Raw genomic sequence first — 26,337 nt, forward strand, 5'->3', positions numbered from 1 at the left:
AAACCTAATAGCCCACAAGAATCCCTAGCCAATAGCTTGACTGATGTCCTAGTCAAGAGCCAGTGCCAACTTGCCAGCCACATAAGTGAGGCAAATTGAAAGTAGATCATAAGCCCCACTGAGCCACCCTACTCAAACCCCGAATAAGCTACAAAGCATGAAACACAGAGTAGATATATATGTCAAATTCTGCCCAAATTGCAGAATTATAAGAAAATTAAAGAGCGTTGCCTCTAAATTCCAAAGTAGTGAAGTAAAAAGCCAGACAGCCAGAATACCTGCTTGATGAGGGTAATTCAAACTGTACCTGTTTCACATGTGTTCTAAGCCCCACATATACATAAAAATGCTGAAGTTATATCTAAAGTTACACAAAAATCCAATGTATGCCTGTCTCATTTACTTTATCTCTAATATGATTGAGGATCCCAGAAAGCTCAGTAAAAACTGAGATAAATAATATAAAACAATTCTAAATTACAGAGAACAAAGCAAATATTATCATTCAGATTATACCACAGAGCTTAAACATTACCTCCATGAAGAGACATGCAAGGGTAAGATGCTCTCATTAAATCCTTTAATAGACCATCAGCATGTTCCTGCTTATCCACAAATATAATGACAGATCCTGATTCTTGATAATGGCCTAGAAGCTCAAGTAACTTCAAGAATTTCTTTTCTTCTTCAATCACAATCTGAAAACACCAAATTACACCAAGTTATTGGAATAAAAATGCAAACACAACCTTTGGACAGAAATACTCATTTAGTGTGTGGTGAATACAAAATAATTCAAGATAATTCTATATTTTAAGGAAGGGCTAGGAAAATGCTGACTTTAACTGAAAAGCAAGTAAGTTAAAAAAATTATAAATCTTTAGGGAATAAAAATTTTGCAAATATGAGCAAGCAATCATCTGTTTGCTCATCTCTTAACTTCATAAGTAATCAAAGATTAAGACAGGTGTGTTACATTTCTATCTACCCCATCTCTGATGAAAGAAACCAAAAAGAGTATTTTAAATAGTCACTTCCACATAATAGCACAGTCAAATATACCTGGCAAAATACTGAAGCCTGCAATGAATGCAGACCACTTAATTTTAAAAATTATCTATCCACCTCACAAACACCGATCCCAAAAAGATCACACAACCTGCCTACATATCAAGGAAACTAGGGATTTCCTAACAACAATACCCACCACTTGTTGCTCCACATCTGAGCAAACCACACTCCTGCCTCCAACCTGTACTTCAATGGGTTTACTCAAGATTCTACGAGCCAAAGCTTCCATAGCTCTGGGGAAAGTAGCTGAAAACATAACCGTCTGTCGATCAGGACGGACATTATCCACAATGCGCATGACCTGAGAAAACAACACAAATAAATATGGTAAATATAACAGACTCCAAAGCTTATGCAATGTTAAAGTTAAGAAACCTTTGAGAACAAATGTTTTTCAGTTACTTTTATTTATTTATTTATTTTTGGTGCTGGTGATCGAACCCAGGGCCTTGTGCATGCAAGGCAAGCACTCTACCAACTAAGCCATAGCCCCAGCCCTCAGTTACTTTTTTTTTAATATATATATTTTTTTAGATGTTGATATACTTTTATTTTTTATTCATTTATTTATATGTGGTGCTGAGAATTAAACCCAGGGCCTCACACATGCTAGGCAAGTGCTCTACCACTGAGCCACAACTCCAGCCCCATTCAGTTACTTTTAAAAAAGTATTTCAATAACTTTTAAACTTGTAACCTTAGAATATGACAATTCACTTTATTCCCCAATTTGCTGCTCTCCAACTATCTCAAGAAATAAAAATTCTACACACTTAGGCCAAAAGTCTAGATGCCATCTTTGACAAATCCTTCTCTGTCACTTATCTCACCAAAATCCATTAATAAATTCAGTAGTCTCATCTTCAAACTATATCTAGGATGCAAGGTATTAACCTATAACTATCACTGTTTTCCTTCATTTATTTAACTTATTTTTACTGAGCACTTAAGTGCCAGGCATTGTTCTAAGTGCTAGGAATATAAAATAATAAAAACACACAAAAAGCCATGCACGGTGGCATACTCCTGTAATTTCAGAGACTGGGGAGGCAAAGGATCTTAAGTTTGAGGCCAGCCTCAGCAACTTAGTGAAATCCTGTCTCAAAATTAAAAGGAAAAAAAAAAAAAAAACCTAAAAGAAGTGCAGGCATTGTTCTAAGTGCTAGGAATATAAAATAATAAAAACACACAAAAAGCCATGCACGGTGGCATACTCCTGTAATTTCAGAGACTGGGGAGGCAAAGGATCTTAAGTTTGAGGCCAGCCTCAGCAACTTAGTGAAATCCTGTCTCAAAATTAAAAGGAAAAAAAAAAAAAAAACCTAAAAGAACTGGGGATGTAGCTTAGTGGTAAAGTACCCCTGAGTTCAACCTTCAGTTCCAAACATACATGCACAGAGTAGGAGAATCCTGAGAAGATGGCAGCGTGGAAGTACCAGGTATAAATATTTCTGTCTCTCTTTTTTTTAATATTTATTTTTTAGTTGTAGTTGGACACAATACCTTTACTTTATTTATTATTTATTTTTATTCGGTGCCGAGGATCGAACCCAGGGCCTTGCATGTGCTAGGTACACACTCTAACACTTAGCCACAACCCATCTCTCTTTTGACAACTACTCTAATGGTAGAATCTGTCTGATGTGACTGTACTGTTGTTGTTGTTTTTAATATTATATAGTTGTACATGGACACAACTTTTTTTTTTTTTTTTTTAATGTGGCACTGGAGAATCAAACCCAGTGCCTCACATGTGCTAGGCAAGCACTCTACCACTGTACTGATTTTTTTGAGGTCTCAGCCCTGTACTGATTTTTTTGAGGTCTGAAAGCTTACGACTTCCAGGGGAAATCTTTGGAGGTAAATTATGAATAACTTCAGTTTTAAACACAGTAGAAGTCAATATTTTGTGCCCCCTGCCCTATTGCAGGGGAGGTCCCCGAACATGTTCCTAGAGCTGAGTACATGTAGCTTTGGAAGTTTAGAGTTGCCAAGAAGGACCTTGTGTTCCAAATATCAAGGATCTGTGCTCTGATTGCTACTTTACATCACTAATGTATAAATAAAGAGACAGTGTCTATTGTTGTTGCACCCATCCCCCCAATTTACTGTGAGATCCTCTCCCTATAGCTCAAGTGACTTCCAGGCAATTTAAAGCTCAGTACCCACTTTTCCTTCCTTGTGTTGTCCTCCTTTTCCCCTTTTGGTACCCAAATATTTAATATTAGGACATTTAAAAAAAAAAAAACAGCTATTCAGGAAGCTGGAATTGGAACTGGAGTTCCACTTAAGCCTAGGAATCTGAGACTAGCCTGGTCAACATAATGAGACTTTATGGCAAAAAAGAAAAAAAAGATTAATGAAAAGACTAGGACATTCAAAAACAATCAAATACACAGGGAAAATAAGAAAATTCTCACAAACACTCAGGAAAAGCTACAGGTTCAGAAAATAAATAAGACACTAAGTTTATGCCTCAGTCTAACCCTTGGCACAAATACAGCCTTTAACAATAAAAATAACAACAACAAAAGTAAACTCTAAGAAGGGGGAAAAAAATCTTGATTCCCAGAGTTACCACATTATTAGTTTCAAATGACAAAACAAAATCAACAAAATCTTGCAAGATATACAAACAGGAAAGTATGGACCACTCAAAGGAAAAAAATTAATCAACAGAAACTGTCCATGGAAATGACCTGGTGGCAGATCTATTAGACAAATGCTTTAAAACAACTGTGTTGGAGATAAACAAACAACAACAACAACAAAAACAACTATAGGAGCTACTCATAGTAATGCATTCCTATAATCCCAGTGACTCAAAGGTAGAGGCAGGAATATCTTAAGTTGAAGGCCAGGCAGAGCAACTTATCATCAAGATCAAGACTATTTCTCAAATAAAACTTTAAAAGGACTGGGGATGTAGCTCAGTCACAGAATACCCCTCAGTTAGTCCCCAATACCACATACACATACTCACACATCGGGAAAAAAAAAAGCTTCAGGAAGATATAGAGAAAAATCAAGAACAACTCATTAACAAAATGGAAATTTCAAAAACGAGACAGAACCTAAAAAGAAGCTATAAAGTACAAGAAATGAAAAATGTACTAGTCATCTAGGCAGATTTGAATGCAGAAGAATGCATCAATAAACTTGAAGATAGGGTAACGGAAAGTATTAGATCTGAGAAGCAGAAATTAAAAAGGTTAAAGAAAAAGGAAACATAAGGAACCCATGAGATACTATCAAGCAGAACAGTATATCTATTATGGGTGTCCCAAAAGGAGAAACAAGAGAGAAAGGCAGAAAAAAATTTGAAAAAGAATGCCTGAAATCTTCCTAAATTTGCCAAGCACAGTAGTGCTTACCTATAATGGTAACAACTCAGGAGGCTGAGGCAGGAGGATAACAAGTTGGAGAACAAGGCAACTCAGCAAGTCCATATGTCAAAGAGAAATGGGATTGGAAATGTAGCTCAGTGGTAGAATGCCCCAGGGTTAAATCCCTAGTACTACAAAAAATAAATTAAAAAACAAAAACTTCCCAAATTTAATGAAAAACATGACTTTAAACATTCAAGAAGCTAATGAAGTCTTAAGTAAAAGGAACCCAGAAAGACTCATTTGAAGATTTATCACAATCAAACTTTCTGACAAGACAGAAAATCTTGAAAGCAACAAGAAGCAGCTTGTCATATACAAGTAAACTTCAACAAACTATCAGTAGACTTCTCACCAGAAAACTCTGGAAGAGAGAAGGCAGGACAAAAAAAACAAAACAAACAAAAAAAACATTAAAACACTTTCAAATAAACAAAAGCTGAGAAAGCTCATGACCACTAGATCTGCTTTGTAAGAAATGCACAAGGAAGTCTTCAAGGTAAAATTAAAAAACACAAGACAATAACTTTCAGATACATGAAGTATTATAGAACTCAATAAAAGGAAATATGCAGGCAACTAGCTATAAATACTAATATTATCTTTTTTGGCAAGGGAACTTGGGATTAAACTAAGGGTGCTTTATTTTTTAGTTTGAGACAGGGTCTCACCAAGTTTCCCAAGGCCTCGATAAACTGCTAAGGCTATGGGCTGTGGCTTAGTGGCAGAGTGCTTGCCTAGAGCACATGAGACACTGGGTTCAGTCCTCAGCATCACATAAAAATAAAATAAAGGTATTATGTCCACCTACAACTAAGAAATATATATTTAAAAAAATAGACAAAGAGAAAAATATGTATATAGGAAATAAAAATATGTACATAGGAAAGTTAGGTTAGATTCACTTCCATTGTTCTTCCCTTACCCTGTCCCTCCTCCCTCTTCCTCAATTCCTCTACTTCACTGATCTGATCTTCTATTTTAATAGAACCCCCTTCCCCCAAAGGTTTTTTGTTTTTTCCCCTTTATTTTGGACTAGCTAATGCATATGAGAGAAAATATTTGATCTTTGACTTTCTGGATCTCTATCAAGGTAAATTTTTTCCAAAACATATATTGGGGTTTTTTGTTTTGTGGTTTTTTTTTTTTTTTTTTTTTTTTTGGGGGGGTACTGGGGATTAAACCCTGGAGTACTTAACCACTGAGCCACATCCTCAGCCCTTTTTATTTTTTGAGACAGGATCTAACTAAGTTGCTTAGGCTGGCCTCCAACTTGCAATCCTTCTGCCTCAGCCTCCCAAATTATTGGAATTATAGACATGCACCATGACACCTGGCTCCAAAATACATATTAACATCACAGGGAGGGCTGGGGATATAACTCAGTTAGAAGAGTGCTTGCATCACATGTACAAGACCCTGGGTTCAATCCCCAGCACAAAAAAAAAAAAAAAAATCACAGGGATCATTTTTGTGGTTTAAGAGTTATAGTTGAGATAATTATGCAGATGAGTAATTAAGCTGTTAATTAAGCTTCTAATAGTAAATGATTTTCTGGAGAATAAAGAAAGATATTGCACACTGTCTAAGCATAGAAAAGAATGGGTTAAACTTTTAAAGGATATTTATAACAATTGTCTATAAGAGGTAGGACTCATTTAATTTTAGCCTATGAGTGTGAAAGGAGATAGAAAATAATAGGATGTTTTCAAAACAGCAAAGGTGATATTGATAAGGTCTCCTTAAGTTGCTGAGGGTCCCACAAAGCTACTGAGGCTTATCTTGTTGGAATACTCCTGCCTTAGCTTCCCCAGAGGTTGAGATTACAGGAATGTGCCACTGTGCCCCATGAAGAATATTTTCCTTTTTTTGGTACCAGAGATAGAACCCAAGGGTGCTTATCCTCTGAGTCACATCCCTAGCCCTTTTTTAAGAGACAGGGTCTCACTGAGTTGCTTAGGCCCTCGCTAAGTTGCTGAGGCTGGGTTTGAACTGGTGAACCTCCTGCCTCAGTCTCTCAAGCAGGAGTATTTTCTTGGATTCTCTTTAGTTTCTTGGTTAGGCAGGCACAGTGACTTATGCCCATAGACACAGCTACTAGAGACTGAAGCAGGAAGACTGCAAATTCAAGGCTAGCCTTAGCAATTTTACAACACTGTCTCAAAATAAAAAATAAAAAGGGCTGGGGGTATATTTCAGTGGTAAAGTGCCCCTCAGTTCTATCTCTAGTATAATACAACAGACAAAAACAAAAATAAAAAAAACCCACAAGTTTTCCAGTTCATCTATTGGCTTTAAGGGTGTGGCATGTTTTAGAGAAAAGAATGTAAGTAGATTTAAGAGGAGATCCTAAATGGCATGTTTGCTTTTGCTAAGAATTTAAGAAAATTTGTAGAAAATAAAATGTTTACATTTAAGATAACTTTAATATATTTTTCAACCATTGAAAAGGAATAAGTTGGTAGGTGAAAAATATAGTATGCTCTTTTTAGTGCATAGTACGTACAAATAACATAATGGTGACATTTCTGTTACTGCAGTCTGAGATTACAAATTTTTTATTAGAGCACATTGACACATTGCTATTCTTTTTAAGAAAAATTTCTACTACCTTTCAAAATGTGATTCCAAGGCTGGGAGTATAGCACAGTGGTAGAGTATTTGACTACCATGTACAAGGCCTTGGATTTAATATCTAGCACCACCAAAAAAAAAAGTCTTTATAAATTTCTATCAGTGAAATCTTATACTAGACCAAACTGCATGTAAGAGAAATATAAAAACCTAAGCTGGTCAAATGCTTTGAATCTTATTTATTTATTTTTGGGTACCAGGGATTGAACTCAGGGATGCTTGACCACTGAGCCACATCCCCAGCCCTATTTTGCATTTTATATAGAGACAGGGTCTCACTGAGTTGCTAAGCACCTAACCATTGCTAAGGCTGGCTTTGAATTCAATCCTCCTACCTCAGCCTCCCAAGCCACTGGGATTATAGGATTATAGGCGTGCACCACTGCAACTGGCTAAACCTTAGTTTTTATGTTTGGAGAATGTAAATAACAACATGCTACCTAGATCATGAGGGTAGTTAAAAGCAGAAATTAAAAGAATTTATTTGAAAAGAAAATGTAACTAGAAAATACGAAAGTTTAAGGTTAGTACTCTAATTCTGTTTATTTTTTCTTTTTAGTTATACGTGACTATAGAAAGTTTTACATATTATACTCACATAGAGTATAACTTACTCTAATTAAACCACATTCTTGTGGTTGAATGAGATGTTATACTAGTGGTGTATTCACACATGAACATAGGAAAGTCATGTCCAATTCTTTCTACTGTCTTTCCTCTTCCTATCACCGTTCCCTTCCCTTCATTACCCTTTGTCTAATCCAATGAACCTCTATTCTTCCCCCCTGCCCCTTATTGTGTGTTAGCATCCACATATCAGAGAGAACATTTGAACTTTGGATTTTTGGGAATGGCTTATTTCATTTAGCATGACAGTTTCCAGTTCCATTTTCTAATTCTAGTTTGATTTATGATGGTTTTAGACTACTAACGAGTTGCCTGCATAAATACCTCCTAAACAAGTTTTATAAGAAATCTGAAACATAAATAAATATCTATTTTAATTCCATGTGTCCCTAACATACTATATTTCTAGGCAAAAAAATGTGTGTGAATTTCAGAAACCACATAAACATTTCATTCTTATGGCAGTTACACAGTCATATTTACATTTCAAAACATTTAAGAAACTCAGCAATTACCTGTGGTTCAAAACCCATGTCAAACATTCTATCTGCTTCATCTAAAACAACGTATGTCACTCTTCGAAGATTTGTAACCCGACCTAAGATGAGAAGAAAAATAAAAACAAAAAGAAAAACTAAAAATCAGTCACAAGTCATTTTATGACTACCAAGAACTTAAAAAACTGTAAAGGGAACTAAAATGCCTGACTTAACCACAGGGGTAGGTTAGGTTATCTTTAAACAGTGAAAAGAAATTTTGGTCTACAATGTCTTAAATCTAGTGACAAATACTTTCTGACAATGGGTATATGAGGCCCTTTATTTTGTCAAACTCGTCTCTTGCATACCATCATAGGGCCTGAAGAACCTGTAAAATTCAGAAAACAGCCCTCTCCAAAACACATCATAAAACTAAGACTGAGATGAAGCATCGAGCCACATCAGCCATTATTTGACAGCATCACCTAGAAAAAAACATATTAGAGATTACAGCGTATGTGTGGAAAGCAAGCTCCAGTGCTAACTACTTCAGATGTAGAAAATTTCTCTTTATCTTACTTTATCATGTATTTTCCCTATATTTAGAAGCTCCTTAAATGGGCAGGTCAAACCATTAATGAGAAAGTATTCAACATCATTAGGTAACTAACATATTACACAAAATCTTTAAATACAAAATGCATTATATAAATACATTTTTCTATTTTTCTATAAAAAGCTACAACTGCAATTTTACATAAATGAGTTCCTACTGATTTAAATAAATGTTCCTGGCTTCTTAACCAGTGAAAGCTAAATACACAGGAATCCTTTTCCAAAGAATTAATAAAAGCACTGCTATCAACTGTTGAATCAATCACCTGGCAAAACACATATAAAATAGTTATTAAAGATAAACCAATAAGGACAGATAAAGGAAAAAGGTAAATTAATCAAGATGAATTTCAGGAGATTTAATCAATGCAGCATTGAGAAAAAACAAGGGATTATTTAATCAGCAGTCATCCCAAAACTTTTCGTAGGCTATACAAGCACAATGACTTATCAAACCATTTCAATGTCACTTTGCCAACTTCATGTAGAATTAGAATTAAGTTCATACAGAAATTCAAGCAGAATGCTATTAGAAACATGCATTACTCGGTTTTTATTACCCTTGTATGTATATACTGAATACTGCAATGGAAATCTTTGAAAGCATTTTCATCAAAAAATAAAAATGAGCCAAAATAAGTGCTTCCTAATATTTTAAGTATTCCACACTAACATTTGCAGCCCCAATTAGTTTTGCAAGGTTGGGAACAGCATTAAATTACCTACCTTTGATGGTTTAAGTCTCGGAAGCCCAGTTCTATAAATCTTGAAGGGCCTTTCTCCACAGAAGTTAAATAATGTCAACAGTTTAGTAACAGTTTTGATAGGGAATAATTTAACAAAGCAATATGAGCTAAAAACATGCAATATTTACAAAAGGTAAAATTTCTTGAAGCTGCAATATCTTAATTTATCTAGTATTGTTAGATACTGCAAAGAAAAAAGCCTAAATTTTATAATAACAAATAAGATAATATATGTATCCTTTTAAAAGTAAATCGAGGTGAAAAATGGATCCAAAATCTAAATGCTAAGAGATCAGATATAGTTGGTTCTGAAAAGAAATTTTAAATTGAATCACAAAAAAACTAATACTTATGATAATAAACTTGTTACAATACAAATTTTAAGATATTACAGCTTTAAGAGGAAACATAGAAACCCTTTATTGGTTTCTTGTATTTGCTTAAAAAAATGTATAAAATCCATAACTAAAACAGAACAAGAAAAAAATACCTCTGACTTACCACTGTTAGCCGCTAACATGTCAATCATTCGACCAGGTGTGCAAACAATAATTTCAGCACCTCTTTTCAGCTCAGCAATCTAATTAAAAAGATGAAATTTTTTAGTTGATCATCACTAATGCTTAAACAGATTAAAAAATCTAGTATCTGGTCCTTGCATGGTTCTATCAAGCAAAACAAGATCCGACTAAAACACTCTAAAATCTCCGACTAAATTCTTTGGAATGCAGGAGCACTACTAATGGAGTAGCATGACCACATGCTGCCATAAATTTGAAACCAATGAAACTAAAGAATTTTACTAATTTTAATTTACCACTGTCTCAAAACCATGAAAGGAAGATGAAGAGAGGTGTGTAAAACACACAGAAACATATCAATGTTTCTAATTTAGGGTTACCACCAATTAAATTAATTTCATAAGTTACAACCAGTCATTTAAGTAATTAAATAGAATGAAAAATACCAGTGCCCTAAACATCACAATTTGGGGGTAGTAGGTACTGGGAATTGAGCTCAGGGAATTTTACCACTGAATTATACTTCTTTTTTTTTTTTTTTTTTTTTAAAGAGAGAGAGGGGAGAGAGAGAGAGAGAGAGAGAGAGAGAGAGAGAGAGAGAGAGAGAGAGAGAGAGAATTTTCAATATTTATTTTTTAGTTCTCGGCAGACACAACATCTTTGTTGGTATGTGGTGCTGAGGATCGAACCCGGGCCGCACGCATGCCAGGCGAGCGCGCTACCGCTTGAGCCACAACCCCAGCCCTGAATTATACTTCTATCCCCTTTTTTAAAATTTTTACTTTGAGTCAGGGTCTTGCTAAATTGTTGAGGCTGGCCTCAAACCTGTGATACTCCTATCTCAGCTTCCCAGTCACTGGGATTACAGGCAAGGACCACCATACTCAGCACATGATAAAACTTTTGTTTGATTTATATAAATGTAATATACATGCATGTACCAGTTTATTTTAGAAATGTATTTCTATTTTTAAAAATTTGTTTTCTAAATGCATTTCTTACTACAAAATGTGATCCAAAAAATTGACAAAGATGAACTCAGTGAATAAACCAAGTGTGGGCTGGGGCTGAAGCTCAGTGGTAGAGCATTGCCTAGTACATGTGAGGCACTGGGTTTGATCCTTAACACCACATTAAATATAAACAAATAAAATAAAGACATTCATCTATAACCACAAAAAATATTTTTTTAAAAAAGAAGCCAAGCTTAAGTATTTAAAATAGCATTAGGATAAGGAAATCAAATATTCCCTGGTTTTAGTATTAAGAAAGAATTTTACTTTAAGTAAGTTCAGAGAATGCCACTTAAATTATATCTTATTATCCTGGTATCTCAATATATATTAGTTCATCAGTCTATGAAGTCTTGAAGAAAAAAAAAACCCGTTTTAACTTTGTATAACCGAACACTTCCAGGACTTATTTGATCATAGAACCCATTATTTTTTCTTCTAATTAAACAAAGTATCTGGGGCTGGGCTGTAGCTCAGTGGCAGAGCACTTGCCACGCATGTGTGAGGCACTGGGTTTAATCCTCAGCATCACAAAAAAATAAAACAAAGACATACTGTCCACCTACAACTACAAATAAATAAATAAATAAAAATCTATCGCTATCATTCTTTAGAAGACACTTAGATAAATGCCAAGCCAAAGAGAGTCAAAATGGTTTAAATAATTCTTTCTAAAATCATTTAAGAATGCAGATGAAACTGTGATATTATGGCATATCATTCACCATTTTTCAAGATGTCAACAAGCATTAAAGACAATAAATGCCAATCTGGGAAACAGAAGACCTAGGTCCTAGGGCAAATTCCAGTTCTTATTAATCTAACTGGTCAACTTATTAAATGCTCTCAATACTTGGTGCATGCCTATAATCCCAATAGCTCAGGAGGCTGAGGCAGGAAGATAGAGTTCAAAGCAAGCCTCAACAAAATCAAGGCTCCAAACAACTCAGTGAGACCCTGTTTCTAGATAAAATACAAAATAGGGCTGGGACGTGGCCTCAATGGTCGAGTGCCCCTGAGTTTATCCAAAAACAAAGATGGAAAATATTCTAACTTCCTTAGGCAGGAGAAGAAGAAGATCATGTTAACATAAAACTACTCCAAATTTTTTATTTTTTTATTTATCTTTTTTAAAAAAAAATATTTATTTTTTAGCTGTAGTTGGACACAATACCTTTATTTTATTTATTTATATGTGGTGCTGAGGATCGAACCCAGGGCCCCACATGCGCTAGGTGATCGCTCTACCGCTGAGCCACAACCCCAGCCCTCAAATTTTAGAAATAGAGCATTAACATAATCATTCTCCTACCACCCTGGCTTGTGTGAGGTGTGTGTCAGCTTGCAGTCACATGCAGTACCAGGGATTAAATCCAGGGGCACTCTAGTATATTATTTTTATTTTGAGACAGGGTCTCACTAAATAGCTGAACTGTAATCCTCCTGCCTCAGCCTCCCAAGTAGTTGAGATTATAGGTTTGTGCCACTGCATGTGACTCTCCTAGGTTTACTGAGGTTTAATCAACAAAAAATATTATGTATGAGAGCTGGGTGGACCTTGCCAGTAATCTCAGCAACGTGTGGGGGAGGAAGGAAGATCACAAGTTTGAATCCAATCTTGTCAACTTAGTAAGACCCTATCTCAAAAAAAACAATAAAGAGTTAGGGATTAGCCCAGTGGTAAAGTACTCCTGCGTTTAATCCCCAGGGTAAGTAAGTACACAAATAAGTAAAGCAAATGAATAAATATAAAAAGGACTAGAGATATAGCTTGATGGTAAAGGATCCCTGGATTCAGTTCCCAGTAGAAATACACATACAATAATGTATTAAAGGTCTGGGGAGCAGGGCATGGTGATGCACGCCTATAATCCCAGCAATCTGGGAGACTGAGGCAGGAGGATTGGAAGTTCAAGGTCAGCCTCATCAATTTAGCAAGACCCGAAGCAACTTAGCAATACCCTGTCTGAAAATAAAAAACAAAAGGGGCTGGAGCTGGGACTCAATGGCTAAATGCCTCTGGGTTCAATCCTTGGTACCAAAAAAAAAAAAAAAAAAAAAGAAAAAAGAAAGAAACTACTCTGTACTCTGTAATTTTAAGGACATAATACAAGATTAACTATAGTCAACATATGGTGTATTAGACTTTCAGAACATATTCATTCTGCATAACATAACTCATTCTTTTTTTAATTCATTTTTTAGTTTTAATTGAACAATATCTTTATTTTATATATGTGGTGATGAAGATCAAACTCAGTGTCTCAAGCATGCTAGGTGAGCACTCTACCACTGAGCCACAACCCCAGCCCACATAATTCATTCTTACAACTATTTCACACCTAATCCTCCTTAGGATAGAAAAGTCACTATTCAAAACACTAAAGTAAAAGTCACTCTTACTTTAGTGAACCATTAATTTGAGAAATGATGGAAAAACTGAATGTTCCTGTTGTAAGTACCTGCTCACTGATTCCTGTTCCTCCATAAACACAGACCACTCTAAGTCCCAAAGTCTTCGAAAACTTCTTACATTCTTTAGTAATTTGTAAAGCCAGTTCTCGAGTTGGAGTCATGATGACAGCTGAAAAGATAAATATGTCAAAAGCCTAAGCACCAAGATTCTTAAGAAGCTAGGTTTTAAAATGTTAAGTTTAACCCCTGAAATAAAGTCATCTCTCTTAATTTAAAAAAAAAAATTTACGCAACTCTGAAAATTCTATTTCAAAAGCTTTGTAACGGCAGAGATTGTGGTGAAGGGTAGGCAGATTTTTAAGAACATGCTATAGGAAAATAAATGTGAGTTAAAAATACCACACTCAACCTTCAGGAAAATACTTGGTTGAACAGAATGAAAACACTTTTCAACTGCAAATCACAGAACAAAGAAAATCAAGTGACTCACTGTGTTGCAGAAGCCATACCGCTGCTTCAGGAAACAACCTTGGTCTGATTGGCTCAGACAGAGAAGAAATAAACAGTACCCTGTATTTCCAAGAAAGGAGCTGAACAATTTTCCAAAACCCTACTAAAATTTGCAGAAGCTATCTCTGCCAAAATGAATCAACATCTGAATCTGAAGACCTAACTCTGAATGAAATGCCGATACTACAGACTTATAAAGCCATAAAAAAAAAATAGGAAAATACATTTCCTTATTATCTTCCTTGTTGAGTTTATATATCCATTGATACTGGGCTAGGAACAAACCTCAACATAAATTAAACAGATATATGCATGAGGGGTCTACCTGCCGAGTCAGAGTTTAAAAACTGAGCTGTGCCAGGAGAGGCTGTTTTTGTACTTCTGAGATGTCACTCCAGAGCTCTGAAGATTCTCACTCCACCTGCTGGTAAGGGGAAATCAGCCCCAAAGTGCCAAAATGATAAAGGAATTGTACATAAAGGCATCTTTATTGTTATAATTAAGAACAATATAGGATATCAGGTCTTTCTGATTAACTGACAACAAGGATATGTCAAAAATTAATTTAATGAGAAGAACTATACCTATTGGCCCTTCTCCTTCTTCTAATGACCTCTGATCCATAATGTGTCTAAACATGGGTAACAGAAAAGCAATGGTCTTTCCACTTCCTGTTTTGGCAATGCCAATCAAATCTCGTCCAGACATTATAGCAGGAATTGCTTGCGTTTGGATTGGTGTGGGCTTTTCATACCCATGCCTTAAAAACAAAGAATAGAAAGAGAAGGTAAGAACTGAGATCTTCTGATGCCCCAGAATCCCATAAAAATAAGTTCTTCCAAAATGTGGCATGTTCATACAAGAAACTATTATTTGGAAATAAAAAGGAATGTGGTATTCAGAAATTCTACAATATGAACAAATCTTGAAAACACTGTGATTATACTAAGTGAAAATAATCAGAAAGACTACATGTTAAGTGATAGTGTTTATATAAAATGTCCAGTATAACTAAACATATATAGACAAAGTACATTAATGAATGTAGAGGTGATGGGAATATATGGCTTTCTTTTTGAGATGATGAAAAATGTAACCAAGAGAAATATTTGTTTGAAAGGGCAATTTTGAGGAGTAAGATACTGAAAAATGTAGATAACCACTTACTTTTTGAGAGAATTTAAGATCTTCATGGAAATTCCACACTGGACCCAAGACTTAATTGGTTTGGGGCAACCTTTTCCTTTGACTGTGATACCCTCCATTTCCAATCGAAATACATTCACCTCTGCAAAAAAAGCCCAGATCAAAAATTCCTGATGCTTTCTATTTTAATTAGGCATGGTAGGACTAAGAATATCAGCTCATTTTTTTTTTCCAATTTAACAAACAAAATTATGGAAGAGTTATAGAAGGAAGAACTGAAAGTCACTTAAAGCAGTTACTGTTGCAATCAACTAAAGATGACCAGAAATACCCTCATTTCAACAATATTTCATTTTTTATCTTAAAAAAAAAAGGAGTAATACAGCCACTTATTCTACCATGACTTGTCCAATTACCTTTATTCAACCAATAATATCCATATTCACCATGTATCTCCTAAATACCAGAAGAACTAATAGATTTTTTTTTTTTTGTACCAGGGATTGAACTCAGGGGCACTCAATCACTGAGCCACATCCCCAGCCCATTTTTGTATTTTATTTAGAAACAGAATCTCACTGAGTTGCTTAGTGCCTAACCCTTTCTGAGGCTGGCTTTGAACTCTCAAACCTCCTGTCTCAGCCTCCCGAGCTGCTGGGATTATAGGTATACGCCACCACACCGAGCCTAACAGACATATTTTATTGGCAATCTCACTTTAAAACACTAAAAACAAGAAGCTGAATTAATTTTGCTCATTTAAAAAATATTTCCCTAAAACCCTCTACCTCACAGGTTTGTCCACATTACTCCTGGGCAGAGTGAAGTATATCCTCCTTTGAGCCCACTATAACCAATAAACAAATAAAAGAACTTTACCCTCTTGAGACATTTTTGCTAGTTCTGGAACTTCAACGTAAAAGTTTTTTCTGAATGGCTCATATTCAATTTTTCCATGATCAACTGGTTCCAGAAGTTTTCTCTGTTTGGTCTGATAGCCGGTAAGAGCTGTCTGAAGATCAACTTCTTCTTCTTCTGAAGAATACTTTAGTTTACAACAACAACAAAAAAAAAGTAAAAAAAATTCAATATTACTATCCCCTTATACGAAGCAACAGTTCTAGATTTTAAAAGTCTCCTCTCCTAGAAACTACTCTAGGGCTCTTTTTGCTTTTATTCTAAACAGACTGCTTAACCCATGAGATTTTTATGCTACACCAGAACTTAACACCTAATTTCAAAAATCACTTCAAACTATTCCTGTCAGTTAGAATTTTTATAACACCTCCTTCAAAGTTTTATAACAAAATTTCTTTTTTCTTTGCCCTTATAGAAAGTTATACTGCAATACAAAATTAAAGTAATTCTCAGTAATGGCTTAATGAAGTTTTGCTATTGTTTTCACTATACTAATGCAAAGAATTTTAATTCATTCTGTCACTTCATTTCTCCTCTCCATATTGTAAACTTGAGGTGAGCTGATGAGGGGGATGAAAAAATGCACACAGCAAGGAATGAAAGACTTCGGAATGTTCTACCACATTTAGATAAATTCTACTACACTACTAAGAATAACAAGGGTTCCTCATAATAGTCTGCATAGCTGAATAATATGTCTCAATCAATGTTATGCAATAAATGCTTGTAGGATACTATCACGAATAAAGTCAAAATCAATTAAAAATAAAAAATCACCTCCATGGCATCCTGGTCATTTTCCATCAGTTCACCTTTCTTCTTATCAGAATCTACAACTGCCTTTTTGGTTGTCACAACAGTGACAACTTTTGTGACTGTTGGCCCAGACTTCTAAAATAAAAAAGGAATATAAATTGTTTTGTAAAAGGGAAAAACAAGTTATACACTAAGAACAATGGTGTCATAATTTATAATCAAATTAATTTATTAACAACTTAATGAAGTGACAAATAGTAGTGTGCTTTTTCCCTTTAATTTGTATAAAATTTTAAATGTAATACAATTATGTTTTATATGTGTACACACACACACACACACACACATTCCCCCACCCCTCCCTGCCAGTACTAGGGATGGAACTCAGGGGCACTCTATCACCGAGTTACACCTTCATCCCTTTTCACTTTTTATTCTGAGACAGGATATCAGTAAGTTGCCCAGGCTGCCCTTACATTTGCAATCCTTCTCAATCAGTGTCCCCAGTAACTAGGATTACAGATTGACACTGGTCTCAAATTTGCAATCCTCCTGCCTCAGCCTGCCAAGCTGTTGGGATTACAGGCATGTGCCTAGTTTAATTATATTACATTGTGAAATATAATAAAAAATAAAAAACCATTTATATATACATGGTTTTTTCCATGATGTTATATGATATGATGATATATTTAAAATATACTATCAAATGATATTTTCTACTCATTAGACAAGCCAGGCACTGTTCTGGGAGTTTGAATGAATCAATAGACAGGTCAAGGTCACCACTCTTTGGAGTTTATTTTGAAGGCAGGTGGAAAAAATAGAAAGCACAATAAAAATTATAATATATGAAAAGGTAATAAATGCTATAAAGGACTTGAGATAGTAATATATAAACAAAGATACTAAATAAAGATGGTGGTAATATAACAGCTTTTGAAAGTACATTTACAGCTAAAATTCATCATTTTAAAAAGTTTTTAAAATCATCAGTTTCTCTGGTACTTGGGAAAAGTATTGTTATCTCTGAGATGAAGAAAAACAAAAATATTAACTCAATTAAAATGCAAATCAAGAGTAGGATGAATTATCCAAGTGGGAATATAAATCTTTAAAAAGAAGGAAAAAACTCCATACCTTTTCATTTCCCCCTCCACCTTTTACACTTCTCATATTAAACTTTTTCACTTCTTCTTTCACTTCTTCCATGTACGCATCTAATGGATCTAATTCCTCACCCTCCATTTCATTTCCTTCCTTTTCAGCTTCTGCAGGATCATCCTCATCATCTAAAATATCAGAATGTATTTCTTTGTACATTGTGTTTTAATATACCCGACACAGACCACACCTTACCTTTCTAACCTTTTCTCCCACTGCTAACACTCACCCCTTTCCAATTACTCCAGCCACACTACAGTTCAATACTTACACTTAGAAGTTTTTATACTTTTAAATCACACATTACTTTTTTTTTTTTTTTTTGCAGAGGGTGGAGTGGGGTGGGGTGGGTGTATGTGTTACTGAGGATTAAGCCTAGGGCAAGTGTTCTACTACTGAGCAATATCTTCAGCCCTTTATATTTTGAGATAGAGTGTCACTAATTTGCCCAGGCTGCCCTTGAACTTGCAGTCCTTCTGACACAGTCTCCCAAATAGTTGGGATTACAGGCCTGCACCATCAAGCCCAACCATGTATTACTTTTAAATAACAATGATGAAAAAATAAATGCCAATAAGTCATTTAATTATGCTTAGAAAATGGATCTCCACGGCTGAGGATATAGCTCTGTATTACAGGACTAGTCTAGCATGTATAAGGCACTAGGTTTAGTTATAGTACAGCAAAAAAAAAAAAAAAAAAAAAAAAAAATTCCATTTTAGATTTATAGTAATATTACTAGAAGCAGAATTAAAAACTTTCTCTGCTAAATGACATTTATAATCATTTCTTTTCTTTCAAGTACCCCAATCACAGAAAGAAAAAATGGCACATTACTCATAACTAAAAATAATTTTATATAATGAAGACATCATGATCTTTTATAGACATAATCCATGCATGTATTCAAACCACTTTGGAACTTTCAGAAAATGGGCCAAAATTCCATTTTCCTCCAAGTCCACAATCTTTCACTTCACTAAAGTCTCAAAATTAAAACAGAAACGGAGAGGTAGGTTGGGATACAGTTAGTCTAGCAAAGGTGAGGCCCTGGGTTTGATGCCTAGTACCATACACACAATAATAATAATAATAAAAAAAAAAGGCAGAGAGGTTCTCTATAAATTATGAAAAATTAGAGAAGGGACTTGAAAGCATGTCCTTCATTTACTCTAATAACATTTATACCAGCAATTAAAGAGCTTCCAGCTGTGGTGGTACATGCCTGTAATCCCAACAACTTGGGAAGCTGAGGCAGGAGAACCAAAAGTTAAAGGCCAGCATTGGCAACTTAAACTTAGCAAGATCCCATCTCAAAATTTAAAAAATTTAAAAATGGCTAAAGATGTACTTCAGTAGTAGACTGCTCCTAGGTTTAAATTCCAGTACAAAAAAAGAAAGGAAGAAAGAAAAAAATAAGTACCTAAATAAATATATTTGCATACCAATGCTCATAGCAGCATTATTCACACTAGCCAAAATGCATAAACAACCTAAAGGTGCAAAATAATAACGAATGAATAAATACAATGTGACATATAAATACAATGAAATATTATTCAGCCATTTAAAGAAATTCTCACATATGCTATAATATAGATGAATCTTGATAACATTGTGCACACTGAAATAAGCCAGACACAAAAGAACAAATATTGAACAATTCCACTTCTATGAGATCCCTAAAATGGGCAAGTTCATAGAGACTGAAAGTAGAGTAAAAGTTACTGGGGCTGGGGATGTGGCTCAAGCGGTAGTGCGCTCGCCTGGCACGCGTGCGGCCTGGGTTCGATTCTTAGCACCACATGCAAACAAAGATGTTGTGTCCGCCAATAACTAAAAAATAAATATTAAAAAATTCTCTCTCTCTCTCTCTTACTTAAAACAGGCTGAGATGGTGAGTTATTAATAAGTATAGAGTTTCTGTTTAGAATGATGAAAAAGTACAGGAACTGAACAATGACAATGGCTCTCCAACACTATAAGTGTACTTATTACCACTAAATTGTCTACTTTTATATATCATGTATATTTTCCACTTTCAAAAAAAAAAGCCCCTATCCTCATATGAAATTTACTAATAATTCTGGAATATAACAAATAAATATACCATCATCATCTTCTAAACTCCATTTTTTCCCTTGTTTCATCTCTTCAATTTCTTTTTTCAGTTCCCCTATGTTTTCCATGGCCTTTTTACGCTGCTCTTCTCGCCATTTTTCAACTCTTTCCTTTCGCTTTCTCATTTCTTCCTCCAGTTTATTCTGGTCAAAGTTCTTGGGAAGGGGAAGAGAAAAGAAAAATAAAAAGCAAGACCAATATTAGCAGTTTTACTCCAAGTGACATTCCAAATAAGTTCTTCAAATTATAAAAAAGGAAAACAAAATAGGCACAAATATAAACTGCTAAATGCAGACCAGATTTACTAGATCATACATCTTAAAAAACAGATTCATAAGTCAGGCATAATGGCCCTAGCAGTTTGGGAGGCTGAGGTAGGAGTATCGCAAGTTTGAGGCCAGACTTGGCAACTTAGTGAGATCTTATCTTAAAATAAAAAATAAAAAGCACTGGGGATATAGCTCTATAGTAAAGTGTTTCTGGGTTCAATCCCCAGTACCAAAAATTAAAAAATACATATGTGAAAACATACAACTATTTTGGAAGTCAATTTGACAACATTTACATGGTCTAATCACATTTTGTAAATAAAAACAGATGATGTGAATAAAATGCAACTTTTTCGAGAAAAAATTTCTCATGGAGACAACTATTACTTTATCTTCCTTTTATCTTATGCCATTATGTATTTTAAAATTAAGCATAGGGCTGACAATGTAGCTCAGAAAGCGCATGTCTTAGAATGTATGTGTGAGGCTTTGTGTTCGTTCAATCCCTAGCACCACCACCAAAGGAGGGAGAAAAAATGCCAGGCGTGGCAGTGCTTGCCTATAATCCCAGCAACTCAGGAGGCTTAGGCAAGAGGATTGCAAGTTCAAGGCCAGCCTTAGCAACTTAGTGAGGCCCTAAGCAACTTAGCAAAAACTTGTCTCAAAATAAAATAAAAAGGGGTGAGGATGTATATCTCTGTGGTGGAGTGATCCTGGGTTCCATCCCCAGTACTGGGAGGAAAAAAAAAAATCAGCTCTATAAACAAATAATTTGTTATAGAAGCAAGACTGATACCATAAGGATTATTTATAAGTTAGTAAACATACGCCAGCATCTTTTTCTTTTTCATCCTCCTTATCATCTTTGTCTTTTTTCTTCTCTTTAGAACTTTCCCCACTTTCTGTTTTCTCTTTGGACCTAGACCTACCAAAAAAGAGAAACAGAGAAAGAGATATCAACTATTTGTCCTTGGAAACATTCATTTTAAAATGCCTCCACAGACCAGTATTTCACTTTTTTAGTTAGTTAAGAAATAAACTTCTAGGAATCAACTGCATTCTCATATTACATTAAAAAAAATCCTGAAAATATAATGTAAAAAATTAATCCCTGACACTAATGGCAAACAATACTATTTAGAAATATAACCAAGAAAATCTGAATGTACCATATTAAAAACAATACCAAAATTTAAATAGGAAAATAAAAACTTAAATAGAGAAATATACTAATATATTATGTATATAATAAGGTAATTTATGTATATAATAAGATTTAAAACCACAATTGGCTTGTATTTGACTTAAGGTTTCTTATAATGACTAAAAATGTCTTAATTTTAATGTAATCAAATTAATCATTCTTCCCCCACCTTTATATGTGGTGTTAGTCTCTGAGATTACAAATACTTCCAGACTTGATAAAGATATTCAGAGATAAAAAAGATATTCTTCAGCATAAACTTATAAAAGGTTTAATGTTGCCACCTGTTTTGATCTTTAATCTATCTGGAATTGCTTTGTATGCACACAGTAGGCAAGTAGTTTTATTTCATTATAAACTAGCAAATGACATTAACACCAAATTTTAATAACTTGTCCTCAGTGACTACCAGGATCTGTTTCTGGGCTCTTTATATGGTTCCACTGGTCTATCTGACCAGCCCTACATTAATACCACATTGACCTGATTTTAATAACTTTTTGACAACCTTCAGACACTTGGCAGAAAAAGTCCTCCAACATTGTTCTTCAAGAATATCTACATTCCTTTATATTTCTAATTTTATGATGAGCTTATAAAAACTTTTTCAACTCAATTCTTCTAAGAAACTTTAAAATATGAATATATGTTAAGTTTAATAAAATATTTTTCCTTAATCTATTTAACAAGCACATGACTTTTCTCCTTAAATCATATTAACACAGAACATTACAATGTAAACATTACAATTGTAAATTACATTTACAATTTTGTAAAGCTAAACCATGTTCCCATTTTTTAAAAAACTCAATTTATTTATGCTACCTTTTACATAGACTGTTGGATTTAATGTTAATCTTCATGTTTATATTGAATGTAGCCTACAATTTTCTTTTCTCATATTGACCTTGTCAGGTTTATATCCATTATTCTCAATGCATAAGATCTCTAATCATCTAAAGTAAAAATTGAACCACCCTAATCTGAAATCCAAAATCTGAAATGTTCCAATACCCTAAATTTTTGAGCACCCATAACACCACGAGAGGAAAATTCAACACCTGATTTCATATGACAACTTGTACTCAAAATGCAGATGCACTAGGCTGGGGCTGTAGCTCAGTGGCAGAACACTTGCCTAGCATGTATGAGGCACTGGGTTCAATCCTTAACACCACATAAAAACAAATAAAGGCATGCCATCCATCTACAAGTACAAAAAAAATTTTTTTTAAATGCAGGTGAACTAAAAATAATGTATAAAATTACCTTTGGGCTATGTGAATAAAATATATATGAAACATAAATAAGTTTTCTGATTAGTCTTGGGTCTCATCCCCAGGACATCTCATCATGAATATACAAATAGCCCAAAATTGGGTTGAGGTTGTGGCTCTGCGGTAGCCCACTTGCCTGGCATGTGTGAGGCACTGGGTTCGATTCTCAGCACCTCATAAAATAAATAAAGGACTATCAACAACTAAAAAATAAAAATAAAAAATAAAAAACCCCAAATAGCCCCAAATACAAAAAAAATCCAAACTGTAAACACTCTGGTTTCAAACACTTTGGATAAGACACAGTCAACCTAGTCCTTACAAAAAATAAACAAAAAACTCCTATAAATCAATTTATATTTTTATTTACTTATTTTTTTGAAGTGCTGGGGATTGAATCCATGGCTTCACACATGCCAGGCAAACACTCTACCTCTGAGCTACATCCTCAGCCTCCATAAATGAATTTTAAAATGAGATATACTTCAGGAAAGAGAAAATCCAAATGGCCAATAAAAATATGAAAAGTCTCCAATCTCAGGGAGACACATAAATTAAAACAATGAAAATGCCAGGCATGACATAACATGCCTACAGTCCCAGCACCTAGAAGGCTGGGACAAGAGGATCACTTGAGCCCAAAATTCAAGATCAGTCTGGGCAACATTGTGAGAATGTATCTTAAAAAACAAAAAACAACAAAACCCACAGTGATATTGTTATTACACATATAACAAAGTGGAAAAAATTTAAAGGACTAACAATTTTAAAAGGGTATGGAGCAACAGAATTCTCATACCTTGATGGAAGGAATATAATTAGCACAAACTCTTTGTTTTTGTTTTTGTTTTTTTTTTAAAGAGAGTGAGAGAGAGAAAGAGAGAGAATTTTAATATTTATTTTTTAGTTATCGGCGGACACAACATCTTTGTATGTGGTGCTGAGAATCGAACCCGGGCCGCATGCATGCCAGGCGAGCGCGCTACCACTTGAGCCACATCCCCAGCCCCGATTAGTACAAACTCTTTGGAAAACATTCATCTACTAAAAACAATGCTAGGGCTGGGGATGTAGTTCAGTTGGGAGAGTGCTTGTCTTGCATGAACAAGGCCATGCACCACCAAAAAATAAATTTAAAAAAAATTTAAGAAATAAAAACAAAGTTATACCTATGACCAAGCAATTTCAATTCTAGATATATAACCTAAGTAAACTGCTGCACATGTTCTCTAGGACATATATATAAAAACGCTCACATCCATCTCACTAGAATGGACAAAATGAAGTATATTAACACCTCAGAATACTATTCAGTAATGAAAATGAACTACTGTTAGAAGCAACAAAAATGAATCTCAAAAATATTAAGCAAAAAAAAAAAAAAAAAAAAAAAAAAAAAAAACCACACACACATAAAATACGGGATCCTGGGGCTGGGGTTATGGCTCAGCGGTAGAGCGCTCACCTCACATGTGCAAGGCCCTGGGTTCGATCCTCAGCACCACATAAAAATAAATAAAAGTTATTGTGTACAACTACAAAAAAATAAATATCAAAAAAAATATGGGACCTTATTCATGTAAATCATGTAAAGTTAAGAATCAGGTATCTAAACTATTTTTCCAGAAGACACAGATGGGAAAAACCACACAGGAATGTAAGGAAATTACTAGCATAAAAATCAATAGTAATTTTATCTAGGAAAGTAGATAGCTGAATTAAAGAGGGAAATAAAAGACTGCTGGGATACTGACAATATTTCTTTCCTTCCTTCTTTCTTATTGATACTTGGGATTTAACTCAGGGGTACTATACCACTGAGCTACATCCCCAGACCTTTATATTTTTTAAAATTTGAGACAGGGTCTCACTGAATTGCTTAGGGCCTTGCTAATTAATTGCTAAACCCAGTCTTGAACTTGTAATCCTCCTGCCTCAACCTCCCACATCGTTGGGATTAAAGGCATACACCACCACACCTTTTCTCTCTTATTCTTGTTAGAGGATCCATTATGTGTTTGCTTTAAAATTATTTAATAATTTGTATGTTAATATTTCATTCACTTTTCTGAATATATTACTCTTAATTTTTTTAAAATCCCAAAAGTATCACACTGACAGTGAAATAAATTTTATTAAGTAAAATAAGCAACATGGGAAAAAATACCAATAATTACATGAAGAATATACAGACTTAGGCCTACATATTAACTACATATTAACTATCCTATGACTCAGTGAAGAAATAATAGGTAAAGTACAAATTACATCCCAAAACTGAATGTTTAAAAAAAAATAATAATAATGAATGTTATTGGCATCTCCAGGAAACACATATATTTAATTTATACAAGCAAAGCTTAGCTGGGCACTGTAGCACATGTCTGTAATCCCAGCAGCTCGGGAGGCTAAGACAGGAGGATCGCGAGTTCAAAGCCAGCATCAGCAACAGTTGCTTAGTGAGGCTCTAAGCAACTCAGTGAGACCTTGTTTCTAAATAAAATACAAAATAGGGCTGGGGATGTGGCTCAATGTTCCAGTGCCCCTGAGTTCAATCCCTGATAAAAAAAAAAATAAAATAAAATCAAGCAAAGCTTACCCTTCCTAAATAGCAATTCAGCAATGCATACCAAAAATTCAAAGTTTATTTGTCAACAATGTCAGAAACATTATCTAAGAAAATAATTTCAAAGGAAGTTACATAATATCCAGAAAGAGGTCTATAAAACATATTTCTGATCATGAATAGTATGTATTAAATAAGGGTAAACTGCATTACTGCATTAACTATTAAAACTGATAGAGGGGCTCATTTGGTAGAGTGCTTGCCTAGCCCATGCACCACCAAAAAAAAAAAAAAAAAAACCTGATAGAATCTAGTATTTTCCAACAAAATCATGAACTTATAGTCAGTGAAAATTCTGTCAATAGTTCATAGCAGGAGCCAAATTCAATAACTTGTTTATAAGAATAAATTTAAAAGGAAGAGAAGGAAAAAAAAGGCACAGGGAAGAGAGCTAGTTTTCCAACCTGCATGACGTTTACCTATTCTCAGCTTTCTTGCTTTTATTGCCAGGACTGGAAGATCGGGATCGCCGGCCCCGGCTTCTACTCCTTGAGCGTCTCCTGTCTCGGCTGCGAGATCTTCTTCGCTCTCGGCTTCTGTCTCTCTCTCTACTTCTGGAACGCCTGAAAAAGAGACACTTTTCATTTATTCTGTAACCAACAGAACTATTATTTCAGATCACGATTCTGTCCATTTGAAAAGACCTGCTGCTTATGTGTGTGCATGCATGCAGGGGGTGGGGGTGTTCTCCACCACTGAGCTACATCCCCAGACCTTTTTCTTTTCTTGAGAAGATCTCACTAAATTGCAGAGATTGGCCTCAGATATGCAATCCTCCTGCCTCAGCCTCCCAAGTTGATAGGAGTATGGGTGTATGCCAGAGCACCCAGCTGAAAAAA

General features: G+C 34.8%; 1 protein-coding gene across 2 annotated transcripts in view; it reads right to left on the reverse strand.

Moving 5' to 3' along the window:
- Positions 1-26,337, reverse strand: part of Ddx46 (DEAD-box helicase 46) — a 61,947-nt gene that overhangs the window by 28,978 nt on the left and 6,632 nt on the right. For both annotated transcript variants that reach the window (XM_077801337.1, XM_077801332.1), the window contains 13 exons: positions 25,918-26,061; positions 21,220-21,316; positions 20,112-20,277; positions 17,978-18,129; positions 16,859-16,972; positions 16,043-16,208; positions 15,185-15,305; positions 14,602-14,777; positions 13,555-13,676; positions 10,060-10,138; positions 8,234-8,316; positions 1,208-1,372; positions 536-698 (listed from right to left, as the gene is read on the reverse strand). In XM_077801337.1, coding sequence (XP_077657463.1) covers positions 536-698; positions 1,208-1,372; positions 8,234-8,316; positions 10,060-10,138; positions 13,555-13,676; positions 14,602-14,777; positions 15,185-15,305; positions 16,043-16,208; positions 16,859-16,972; positions 17,978-18,129; positions 20,112-20,277; positions 21,220-21,316; positions 25,918-26,061 — 1,748 coding nt within the window. The remainder of the gene's footprint in view (positions 1-535; positions 699-1,207; positions 1,373-8,233; positions 8,317-10,059; positions 10,139-13,554; positions 13,677-14,601; positions 14,778-15,184; positions 15,306-16,042; positions 16,209-16,858; positions 16,973-17,977; positions 18,130-20,111; positions 20,278-21,219; positions 21,317-25,917; positions 26,062-26,337) is intronic.

This window comes from Urocitellus parryii, chromosome 1 (genome assembly GCF_045843805.1).
Source record: "Urocitellus parryii isolate mUroPar1 chromosome 1, mUroPar1.hap1, whole genome shotgun sequence".
Lineage (NCBI taxonomy): Eukaryota > Metazoa > Chordata > Mammalia > Rodentia > Sciuridae > Urocitellus > Urocitellus parryii.